A 13,271-nucleotide genomic window follows, 5' to 3' on the forward strand; every position below is an offset into this window, starting at 1 on the left:
ATATTAAGCCCTCCTTGCATTCTTCTTGGAATAAATTTTGATGATGGTGAATGATCCTTTTAATGTGTTGCTGATGCAGTTTGTTAATATTTTGTTAAGAAGTTTTATATCTTGGGGCACGTGGGTGGCTCAACCACTTGAGCGTCTGACTTTGGTTCAGGTCACCATCTCACAGTTCGTGAGTTTGAGCCCTGCATTGGGCTCTGTGCTGACAGCTCAGAGCCTGGAGCCTGCTTTGGATTCTATGTCTCCTCTCTGCCCCTCCCCTGTTCATGCTCTGTCTCTCTCTCTCTCTCTCAAAGCTAAATAAACATTAAAAAATTAAAAAAAAGAAGTTTTGTATTTGTGTTCATCAAGGCTCTTGCCCTATAGTTTTCTTTTTCATAGTGTCTTTGGTTTTGTTTTCAGGATATTGCTGACCTCATAGAGTGTATTTAGAAGCTTTCCCTTTTCTTCTATCTTTTGGAATAGTTTGAGAAGAATAGATATTAACTCTTTTTCAAATGTTTGGTAGAATTCACCTGTGAATCAATCTGGATGTGGACTTTTGTTTGTTGGAAGTTTTTTGATTATCTGTTGAATTTCATTACTACTAATTGGTCTGTTTAGATTTTTTAGATTTTATATTTCTTCCTGATTCATTTCTATAAGTTTCTATGTTTCTAGGAAGTTATTCATTTCTTCCAGGTTGTCCACTTTGTTGACATATAATTTGTGTAGTAGTTTCTTATAATCCTTTGTATTTTTCTTCAATGTCAGCTGTTACTTCTCCTCCTTCATTTCTGATTTTGTTTATTTGGGCCCACTCTCTTTTTTGTTTGTTTTTGATGAGTCTGGCTAAAGTTTATCAATTTTATTTACCTTTTTAAATAAACAACTCTTGGTTTCATTGATTTTTCTATTGATTTTTTAGTCTATTTAATTTATTTCTGATGTTATCTTTCCTTCTACTCACTCTGGGCTTTGTTTTTATTTTCTAGTTCTTTTAGGTGTATGGTTAGACTATTTATTTGAGATTTTTCTTGTTGCTTGAGGTAGGCCTACAGTGCTCTAAATTTTCCACTTAGAGCTGCTTTTACTCCATCAAAGATGTGGACCACTATGTTTTTATTTTTATTCCTCTCCATGTATTTTTAAAATTCCTATTTGATGTCTTCATTGACCCACTGGTTCTTAGTAGCATGTTGGTTAGCCTCCATCTGTTTGTGTTTTTTCCACATTTTTTCTTGTGCTAATTTTGTAGTTTCATCCTGTTGTGGTCAGAAAAGATGTTGGATATGATTTTAAATTTATTGAGACTTGTCTTATGGCCTAACATGTGATCTGTCCTCAAGATGTTTCTTGTACACTTGAACAGAATGTATATTCTGTTGTTTTTAGATGGGATGTTCTATATATTTCTGTTAAGTTATTCAAAGACTCCATTTCCTTATTGATTTTCTGCCTGATCTATCCATTGATGTAAGTCATGTGTTATAGACCTTTACTATTATTGTATTACTGCCAATTTCTCCCTTTATGTCTGTTAATATTTGCCTTATTTATTTGAGTGCTCCAGTGTCGGCTACATAGATATTTATAATTGCTATATCCTCTTGTTGGATTAACCCCTTTATCATTGTGTCTTCTTGTCTCTTATTACAATTTTTGCTTTAAAGTCTATTTTGTTTGATATAAATATTGTGCCCCCATTTTTTTTTTGCTTTTATTTGCATGGAATATCTTTTTCCATCCTTTCACTTTCAGTCTGTATGTGTCTTTAGGTCTGAAGTGAGTCTTTCATAGGCAGCATTTAGATGGGTTGATTTTGTATTTTTATTTATTCCACCACCCTATGTCTTTTGATGGGGGCATTAGAGCATTTATATTTAAAGTAATTGCTAATAGGTATGTACTCTTACCATTTTGTTCATTGTTTTCTGGCTGTTTTTGTAGTTCTCTGTTCCTTTTTTCTCCTCTTGCTCTCTTTCTTTGTGATTGACATCTTTCTTTAGTGTAATTACTGGTTTTCTTTCTCTTTATTTTTTGTGTATGTACTACAGGTGTTTGGTTTGTTGTTACCATGAGTTTCATATATAATATTCTAAGTATATAGCAGTCTATATTAATTTGATAGTCACTTAAGTGTGAATACATTCTAAAAGAATTTTATTTTATCTTTTGCTGCTTTTAAAATTCCCTTCATTTTTAATCTTTGACATTTTAATTTTTATGTGTCATGATGTGGACCTCTTAGATTAATCTTGTTGGAACTCTGCTTTCTGAACTTGGATGTCTGTTTCCTTCCCCAGGTTATTAAAATTTTCAGCTATCATTTTTTTTCAAGTAAGTTTTGTGCCCCTTTCTCTCTTTTCCTTCTGGGATGCCTATAATGAGAATGTTTGTTTGATTTTGTCCCAGGTATCCTTTAACCTATCCTCATTTTTTACAATTCTTTTTTTCTTTTTGCTGTTCAGGTTGGGTGCTTTCCATTGCCCTTTCTTTCAGATTGCTTCTGCACCTTCTAATCTACTGTTACTTCCCTCTAGTGGATTTTTTCATTTCAGTTATGGTATTCTTCAACTCTGATGATGCTTTTTTTATATATTTAAACTTGTGTTAACGTTCTCACTGAGTTCATCTACTCTTCTCTCCTATTAATTGAGCATCTTTATGACCATTACTTTAAACTCTTTGTTAGGTAGGTTGTTTATCTTTGTTTCATTTAGTTCTTTTTCTGAGTTTTGTTTTCCTCTTTTGTTTGAAGCATATTCTTTTGTCTCCTCATTTTGCTTAATTTTGTATCTGTGAGTTAGGTGAAACAGCTACTTCTTCTAAACTTGAAGGAATGATCTTGTGTATTACCATCCCCTGTGTAGACTAAGTGCCTGGTGACTTTGGTTAGCTGGCCGGAGCTATGGCTATTGTGTACCCTGGGTCCTGGGGCACTCTGTGCTGGGATCTCTCTGGTGGATAGCTGAAGCTGAAATGGGTGGGGGCCAGGGTGATCCTAGGGCTCTCCACATAGAGTGCTGTGTCAGAACAGCTGAAGCTAAAGTGGGTATAAGTTGTGTTGGGGGAGGGGGTATCCTGGGACCCTACACATTATGCACTCTGGCAGGAAGGCTGAAGCTGAAGTGGGTACAAGCTGGGATGTCCTGGGGCTCTCCACACAGAGAGAATCCAGGCAGGATAGTTAAAATTGAAGTGGGTGCAAGATGGAGGGGAGGGGGCTCCTGGGGCATTCTGTGCTGAGGGCGCCCTGGCAGGATGGCTAAAGCTGAAGTTGGTGCAAGTTGGGGTATCCCAGAATGATCCATGCAGGGGGAGCCCTGGTGGAGAGGCTGGAACTGAGGAAGAATGTGAACTACGCAGAGGGAGGGATGGTGGTCCTAGGGTGCTCCATGCAGGAGGTGCCTGGTGAATTGTCTGGAGTCAACATTGCCTGGCCCTGGAGTGTTCTCGAGTGCTTTGCCCATGTATCACTCTGGCAAAAGGGCTGTAACTGTAGTGAACACTGATAAGGAGTATTCCAGTGTGCACCACAGTGGTGCTGTCTTGGTGGAACAGCTAGAGCTAGTGTGGGCTAGGGGCCCAGAGTCATTGAGGTAGTAGGCTAGCTAGGGTGCCTGGATTCTGCTCTTGTGCAAGCTTTCAAGATGGAGAGGGGAATGTAAACCATGGTGCTTGTCTGGAGAGTTTCAATAGCTTCCATGACATTTGGTGGAGTCTTTTATATGCTAGTTGCTTTTTAAAAAAAAAAATTTAATGTTTATTTTTTGAGAGAGAGAGAGAGAGAGAGAGAGAATGGGGGAAGGGCAGAGAGAGAGGAAGACACAGAATCTGAAGCAAGCTCCAGGCTCCAAGCTGTCAGCACAGAGCCCGATGCAGGGCTCGAACCCATGAATCATGAGATCATGACCTGAGCTGGAGTCAGACGCTTAACCAGCTGAGCCACCCAGGTACCCTATATGCTAGTTGCTTTTTTAAATTGTGGCTTTTATCTTTGTCCCAGGTCATCAAGGGCTGGCATGTGCTAGGGGCCCAGGTTTTGCTGAGGCGGCAGACCAGCTATGGCACCTGGACCCTGCCCCCATCTTTTTTTTTTTAATTTTTTTTTTTTTTTTTTTTTTAGCATTTATTTTTGAGACAGAGAGAGACAGAGCACGAACGGGGGAGGGTCAGAGAGAGGGAGACACAGAATCTGAAACAGGCTCCAGGCTCTGAGCTGTCAGCACAGAGCCCGACGCGGGGCTCGAACTCGCAGACCGCGAAATCATGACCCGAGCCGAAGTCAGCCACTCAACCGACTAAGCCACCCAGGTGCCCCCTTGCCCCCATCTTTACTATCAAGGTGGAGGGCTATCATAGACAGTGGAGCTTGCCAGTCCCTCTAGCCCTAAGAGAGTTTCAGTCCCCCTCCCATTTCGCAGTGCTCTAGGGCTGGTTCCATTATATTCTAGTTGCCCTTTTAAACCATAACTTTTTTTCTATGCCCCAGGACAGATGAGTCTGCTTCCTGTCCCTTAGTCCTACCCCTCCCCACTGTAGTTCACAGCTTTGGGGGTGAAGGTTCCCTTTGTTTGTGTTTCCCTCTCTTGTGCTGTTCTCTTTGTGGTCTATTTATTGTTGTACATAAGCTGTTCAATCGGCCCTCAGTTCTTCAGGAAGAATTGCTTTATAAGTAAGTGTAGATTTGGTATGTCTGTGGAGGGGTGTGTTCAGGGTCTTCCTATGTCACCATCTTGGACTGGGACTCCCAAGTTCTATTTATAATGCTTAATCTAGCTTCTAGAAAGTCATCTGGGAATTCTCTGTCATAAAGTGAAGCCATAATATTCTTAACTACTGCTTCATGTACTCCTACTATTCTCAACACTTCATGTCTATTACTCATTTATTTATGGTACCTCATATTGTCAGTTTTATATTTGTTTTGCTTAAGCTAGTAAATTTTAAGCATCTTGATGGTTATTCCTTTTTATCCTGCCATTTAGTATAGTACTTTGAACATAAAGAGTAGCAATAAATGTAATTTTTTATGACAATTTTTTACATGACATATAAGCATATTTCAATTACTGACAGGCAATGAATATAATCAAAGTTGAAAACCTTCAGCCAAAAATTAATTATTGGAGTTGGAAATTGAAGTAAATAATTAATTAAGATACTGTTCTTTTTTACTGAAATCTGTGCATGATACTGATGTATATTGATTGAAAAACAGTAATTGTTTCCATTATGTATATGTGTGTGTGTGTGTGTATACATACACACACACATATACACATACATACCTATATACGTGTATATATAAACAACTGCAAATATACGGTTTTGATTTAATTAATGGATTGGCAATTATTAGACAAACAATGGAGGAAAAAGATATCAACTGAGGAGAATGGGTCTCTTTCCTTGTAGTGTTATTTCTTTCAGTTTTCTCTATTACCACGTTACCCAAACCAGTAATCACCAACCACCTGTTCCTCCCCGCTAAGACTACTGTTCAGAGTGAGTCCCTGAGCCAAAGTTCTCTCTTTTTAAGGCATCATGACCTACATATCATGTCAGCAATTCTTTTTTATATATAATACAGATACTTTAAAATCTTTTTTTTTTTTTAACGTTTATTTATTTTGAGACAGAGAGAGACAGAGCATGAACGGGAGAGGGGCAGAGAGAGAGGGAGACACAGAATTGGAAACAGGCTCCAGGCTCTGAGCCATCAGCCCAGAGCCTGACACGGGGCTCGAACTCATGGACCGCGAGATCGTGACCTGAGCCGAAGTCGGACGCTTAACCGATCTTTTTTTTATAATGTGAATGATTATGACCAATATTTTAAAAAAATTAATGTTTATTTATTTTGGGGGAGAGAGAGAGAGAGACAGAGCACAACAGGGGAGGGGCAGAGAGAGAGGGAGATGCAGAATTTGAAGCAGGTCCAGGCTCTGAACCATCAGCACAGAGCCTGACGTGGGGCTCAAACTCATGAGCTGTGAGATCATGACCTGAGGTGAAGTTGATGCTTAACCAACTGAGCCACCCAAATGCCCCATGACCAATATTTTATTATTGGTTGCTTCTTTAGTTGACATAGGGTAAAAGAAAGAGAAGGCAAATTTAGAAAGCATGCCATGGAGCAGATAAGGTATGTTGTATGCTGATACCCTGCCCTTTAAACAAATTAAATAAAACTATGTTGACATCCTATTTAGATTATGACTGTGTCATTCTGAAGCTGTCCTGAAAATTTAAACTTAAATGCACATAAACATCTCTCTACATAATAGGTATCTGTGTCTATAAACAGTTGTAGCAATACAAGAATAAATAAGAGTACTTATTAAAATAAAAAAGAAACATACTTCAAAATCATCAATTTTATCAAAATGAGACATAGAATTATAAGCAAAAGCATAACTAGAAAGATGCTATATGTAGAAGTAGCTTTACGTCCATTTCCTACTCTTTTTTATCATTTTGCAAAATCCATGGAGTCTAAACAACATAAACCTTTCCCTACAAGACACTATTTTTATGCAAATATAGTATATCATTGAAATGTGCCATCTGTGTTCTTTGTGTATTGGACTTTCCCTTACATGAATTTTGACAAAAATACAATTATTTTGATAGTCTATCATAAGTTTTAAGTGGCAAATCTTTCTGCATGTGAAAGTATGGATTTTCATAATAATACATTTCATTATGCAGAAGAGTATGTATGTGTATATGTCTTCAATTTTAAAGTTGTTTATTTTAAAAGTTAATTAAAATAACTATATGAGACGAGATTTATACATGGAGAATACAAAACAATACAGAGACAAATTTACAAATAACTTTATTAGGATTCAACAAATTGTATACAAATTCAACACATATGTTTGGATGCATAGAACTGTGTTTATCCTACTATGCAAAACACAAAATTATCCCTTTTCTTTATATTCTTTTAGTCAAACTTTTGAAATTATCATGGATGAGTAGAATTTAAATATGATTTAACAAAATCCTTTTTCTTTCTTTAGGAAAAAGTCAAAGAGAAGGAAGAAAATCTGAGTCTTGTAAGCCAATTCTTAAAGTAGAATACAAGACCTGTAGAAACAGGTATGCATTTTTTACTTTGGGGAATATAGGAGATTATATAAAAACAGAGACAGGAAAGGCAAATAACATTTAATGTTTATGTATTATTTAAAGTTTTACATAATTATGTAAGTATATTAATGGGCTATATCCTCTTCATTGATGATAATGATTCTTATTGTTTAATAGGAATATCTATGATGTTATTATGAATATTACAAATAGCAACTGCCAATTATTTTAACCTTCGATGAATATTCAGATGAATATTATGCAAATTAATTTTAACAAAGTAGGACCTTTGGGCCATACACATTACAAGTAGCAACCATTCAATTTTATTCAGCAGAAACGAAACATACCTATTAGCATTTTACATGATAGAATTAAATACATAACCAAGTCTCTGTACTTTAGGATTTTACATGCTGAAATTAGAAAGATTATAGTTAGATGGAAAGACAATCACTGATGTATATTAGATATTAACATATTAAAATAGTACTCAATTTTAAGACAAAAAATTGAATAATAGTATATAATAAAGTTTTATCATGTGTACATAGCAGTCTTATCCTATAAATCAACAGTGTTCTTTTTACTTCCAGTAATTATTAGTGGTAATATTCTCATTCAGAATTATTATAATTACAACTCTTGCCTAAACCTTAATTTTATTTTAACTCTGAGTTGGACAATACTACTTTATATTACTTATATGCTCACACTGGAATGTATTCTCAGTATTATAGATACATTTATTTTTTTATTTTTATTATTTATTTTTTAATGTTTATTTTTATTTATTCTTAATTTAAAAAAAATTTTTTAATGTTTTTATTTATTTTTGAGACAGAGAGAGAGCATTAGCAGGGGAGGGGCAGAAAGACAGGGAGACACAGAATCCGAAGCAGGCTCCACGCTCTGAACTGTCAGCACAGAGCCCAACGCGGAGCTCCAACTCACTGACCGGGAGATCATGACCTGAGCTGAAGTCAGACAACCAACCGACTGAGCCATCCAGGCACCCCTTAAAATTTTTTTAAATGTTTATTTATTTTTGAGAGACAGAGAGAGACAGAGTGTAAGCGGGGCAGGGGGAGAGAGAGAGAGAGAGAGAGAGAGAGAGAGAGAGAGAGAGAGGGAGAAAGAGAAAGAGGAGAAAGAGAAAGAGAAAGAGAAAGAGAAAGAGAAAGAGAAAGAGAAAGAGAAAGACACAGAATCTGAAGAGGCTCCAGGCTCTGAGTTCTCAGCACAGAGCTGGATGCAGGGCTCGAACTCACAAGCCATGAGATCATGACCTGAGCCGAAGTCGGATGCTTAACAGATTGAGCCACCCAGGCGCCCCTTCTTTTTTTTTTTTTTTTTTAATATGAAATTTATTGTCAAATTGGTTTCCATACAACACCCAGTGCTCATCCCAACAGGTGCCCTCCTCAATTTCATCACATTTAATGTTTGCTTATACCTGCTCTTTGAAAGAATTAACAGTATAAAATTATGGCTATTTTTAATTGGTGAGTTTATATATATAAACATATATGTCGTATATATTTATATAGATAGATATGTTTTTAATGAGTATATTTTTATGACAGTTTATGTACCTCCCCACACATAAGATAGATTAATACTTCTTTAGTCCAGCCAAATGTTACTATGCTTAAGTAGTAAAAATGACCACAGTTTTGTACTCTTATAATTAAAGTCTTAAAACATTTTAAATTTGATTATTAGGGATGGAAACATTTTACATAGGTATTATGTGTATGGAAACATATGTACGTGTTATATATGGAAACATGTATATACTATATATTGATATATATTGATATATATGCATATATTATTATTAAATATATATTAGTTATTAGTTATTACTACATACTACACACTGTGCAACTTGTTTAGTGTACTAAAATGAAAGAGAATACTGCCTGCTTTTGAATCTATTATGGTCTAGTAGAGGAAGTAAGGCCATAAACTAGTGGTTTACATGTAACATGCGAGGTACATTTATGACAGCACAACAAAAGGACATCTAACCCAGCCTAGAGAGGGGAAGAGCACAGTGAAGAGACATCAGTAAAATTCTTCTTGGGAAAAGAAATACCTGAGATGGGGCTTAAGTGATGATAGGATGGTGGCACACAAAGAGAGGAAAGGGTGAACATGAAGAGAAGATACTTTAGGAATGAGGATTTCAAGACAAATGTAAGATACTTATTAAGATGCTTGCCATATACTCTCTCTCTCTCTCTCTCAAAAAAAGAAAGAAAGAAATAAAGAAAAGTAAACCTAAAAACTAAAAAAAAAAGGGGGGGCACCTGGGTGGCTTAGTCAGTTAAGCATCTGACTCTTGATCTCATGGTTTGTGAGTTTGAGCCCTGCATTGAGCTCTGTGCTGACAGCGCAGAGCTTGCTTGGGATTCTGTTTCTCCCTCTCTTTTCCTCTTCTCCACTTGCACTCTGTCTCTCAAAAAAGAAAAAAAAAACAAAAAGCAAAAAAGAAGTAAAAAAAAAAAAAGATCCTTGCCAAATGGAGTAAGACAGCTATGTGGTCTTGAAATTTAACTCTTTTAAACTTTAATTGCCTCATCAATTATACCTATCTCATTGTGATGTTTGTGAGGAATAAATGAAATTATGCATAAAGTTTGTACTGTCATAAGTTTGATGACTGGCACATAATGGATTTCCTGATAGAAAGAAGTTATCATGATTCTCATCATCAAAGCCATGATATTTCACATTGTTAAAATTATTCCACTGATCCTAATGATATATTCTAGTAATTGGTAATCCAACTTTGTGTAGAAATAATTCAGATTCTAATGTGAAATAATTCTATATTGTAGATAATAATTACTGCCATCCCACTTACTGTGTACTTTACTCAGTACATTGTGTGTTTGTTGTGATTATTACAATATTAAAAAAAGTCACCTCTAAAATCAGTGGTTCCACTGTTCAGAACACAAGAAGACTAAAAAGCAGAGGAGCACTTAAGTTAAGAATGCTTAAAGGTATTATGGCAAAATGGGCCACAGTCTGGAAATGAAAATACATAGCTATATTTCTGCTCCACCCAGTATGCAGTAAAAACTTTGTGAAGTCAAAAATTGGGATGGCTGTGGCAGGAGCAGGAACGTTAAGAAGACTCTATCAAATATGTTGCAGCAATAGGGCCTCTTAAAGGATTGCATAGGTAGCAGATGCAAGGGGTTTGTTTTCTGCTTAATTTATCTTAGATCAGCCATTCACATACTGGCTTTATTTACATTTCTAGGATGAACAACCATTATGCTTAGGAATCACTGGTCCCAGTCAATAATTTGCTTACTGGTACCCCAACCCTGATGGTCTCTAGGCTTACTAAATGGATCCTCTTCTAAAAAAGGAATAATGATCTTTCTACCTGCTACCACTAGCATTATCAAATTCTCTGCAGTTAATAAAAATTACTTTCTGTTAGTCTTTTGATCCCTTTTTATCATGGCCACCTACTGATGGACTTCATGTGTAAAGTTCTCTAAACCTCAGTATATCCATCTGTTAAATGAGAATAATAGTTTTTTCATTGGGGTATCATAAAGATTTAATACAATACAGCAAGTAAAGTTCTTCATACAACACCTGGAACATTATACATATTCAACAAATGTTATTTTAATATGTGTTATGTTGCACAAGTTATTGTTTATCTTCATTGAGACAAAATTTTAATGCTTTTTTATATTATATTTATTTTACAAATTGTGCAATAAAATAGACTTTTTTCTTTTGGAATCAGCACTATGGATTTTAACACATGTATAGATGCCTGAAAATCACCATCATGATAAGAATACAGAACATTTCCATACCCCTAAAATTCTCTCATGCTATTCCTAATAGCCACATTTTTCTTTCCTCCTAACCCATAACAACCAGTAATCTGTTCTCCATGACTATAGTTTTGTCTTTTTGAGATGTCATATAAATGTATTTATGTATTACATAACCTTTTAATCCTAGTTTCTTTCACTCAACATAATGCCTTTGGAATTTATCCAAGTTGTCAAAAATTTTATTTTGTATTAATGTTGTCTTTATGTATAAAGACACTGTTAATTATATAGCTGTTTATTTTGTAATAATCCATCTGGTCAGTATACCAAGAAACACTTGTATTAAGTAATAAAGGAGGAAGTTTACTGTGATATAGCATTTACCAAATTGTGTCCCTTTGATCACTAACTATATTCATGAAAAAATAGGAATCTGTAATCAAATTCATTTGAGAGATCTGAGAAATGCTGCATTATATAGAAGTAAATTGAATTCTTTACTACACAGTTTCTTAGAATCTTTACTATATGGCCTGAATTATAAAATTTCAAAAGGGAGATGTGGTTTGCAAGTGTTTGTCAAATTATTAAATTAAAAACTTTTTCCAGAACATTTATGAAGTTATGTCCACAGTTTTAGAAACATTAGAAGTGAAAAACATGGACTTTGGAGTCTGAATTTAAATCCTTATCCTGCCTCTTCATAGCTGCTTGACTTTGAACAAGTTCACCTGCATTAATCCCAGACTCCTTATCAGCTATAGACAGTATAGATCATTGTTTAGGAGAATAGGTTTTGAAATCTTACAGATCTCCATTTTCTTTTGGGTTTTTTCTTGCTTAGTTGCTTAGTATTAACCTCATTAATGAAATGAGGATTATACTTATGAGAATTTAATGTGATAATAAAGTATCTAGTGCAATTATTTATGAGTGGTTTCCTGAGCATTGTCCTGAGGAAATAACTTTTTATAGAGAAGTGCATGTATATCAGCAATTAACTTTAGACCCAATGTTTTCTTTTTTAAAAAAATTTTTTTTTTAACGTGTTATTTATTTTTGAGACAGAGAGAGACAGAGCATGAACAGGGGAGGGGCAGAGAGAGAGGGAGACACAGAATCTGAAACAGGCTCCAGGCTCCGAGCTGTCAGCACAGAGCCCGACGCGGGGCTCGAACTCACGGACCGCGAGATCGTGACCTGAGCTGAAGTCCGCCACTTAACAGACTGAGCCACCCAGGTGCCCCTAGACCCAATGTTTTCTGATGCAGAGTCATAATAAGAGCAGAAAAGGTTTTGCTTTCTTCCAATATTAGAAAGGACATATTTTCCAATGTGCTTACCAAAAAAGGGAGAATAAATTGCTTCTTAACCTTTATTTGGATTAGTACTAGGAGATGAGAGTTTATACTTTTATATGGAAAAAATCGATGTTTATGGCGTTATTAATATTTGGAGCAGTTAAGCTCGATACATATGAAAAGATAATATGTTCTCCAAGTCATGATATTTGTTATACAACAAAGCAACACAAAAAGGTGCAAAAACACATACTCATTTCATTAGAAGTGATTTTTTAAATCTGGAGAGAAAGCTTAATAATTAAGCATTTATTTTATAGGAAAAAACTTGCTCCTTAATACTGCCATTGCTAGGTTGGTAATTTAATATGCCAGATTACTGGGGTAAGACTAACTCACATCAACTGATATAAGACTCAAGAAGAATAAATTAGAGGGGTGCCTGGATGGCTCAGTCATTTAAGTGTCGGACTATGGCTCAGGTCATGATCTTGCTGTTCCGGAGTTCAAGTCCCGCATAGGGCTCTGTGCTAACAGCTTGGAGCCGGGAGCATGTTTCAGATTCTGTGTTTTCCTTTCTCTCTCTGTCCCTCCTTCACTCGTATTCTGTTTCTCTCTCTCAAAAATAAGTAAACATTGAAAAAATTTAAATAAAAAATAAGTTAGAGCACTGTTTCTTGTTTAGCTTACAACTTAAATATTTATGTTAAAACATCAAGACAGAATTATAAATAAAAATTAGTATAAACATTTTATATGTAAGTATTAATGGAAACCTTTTTAAAAGCTCTTTTTGTTGTTGTTATAGAGCCAGCATAAGATTAGCAAATGTTCCATTGGTAATGTTTGATACTATGTATACAGTACAAAATGAAAGAGAAAGGGAAATTTATGGAGTGATTTCTAGAAACTAGTTGATACTTTGGTGAATAAATGGAAGTGAATTATTTAGAGAAGCATATGTTCTCAAAGAATTTGGTAAAATTTGTGTCTAGTTCTTTTTAAAAATTGTTTTGGAGAAGAATATTTTCTATTAGCATTTACTTATTGAAAATACTTCATT

General features: G+C 35.4%; 1 protein-coding gene across 6 annotated transcripts in view; it reads left to right on the forward strand.

The window, feature by feature from the left end:
• STXBP5L (syntaxin binding protein 5L) overlaps positions 1–13,271 on the forward strand; it is a 379,743-nt gene that overhangs the window by 193,771 nt on the left and 172,701 nt on the right. For all 6 annotated transcript variants that reach the window (XM_042999139.1, XM_042999138.1, XM_042999140.1 and 3 more), the window contains exon 10: positions 7,020–7,098. In XM_042999139.1, coding sequence (XP_042855073.1) covers positions 7,020–7,098 — 79 coding nt within the window. The remainder of the gene's footprint in view (positions 1–7,019; positions 7,099–13,271) is intronic.

Source organism: Panthera tigris, chromosome C2, assembly GCF_018350195.1.
Source record: "Panthera tigris isolate Pti1 chromosome C2, P.tigris_Pti1_mat1.1, whole genome shotgun sequence".
NCBI lineage: Eukaryota > Metazoa > Chordata > Mammalia > Carnivora > Felidae > Panthera > Panthera tigris.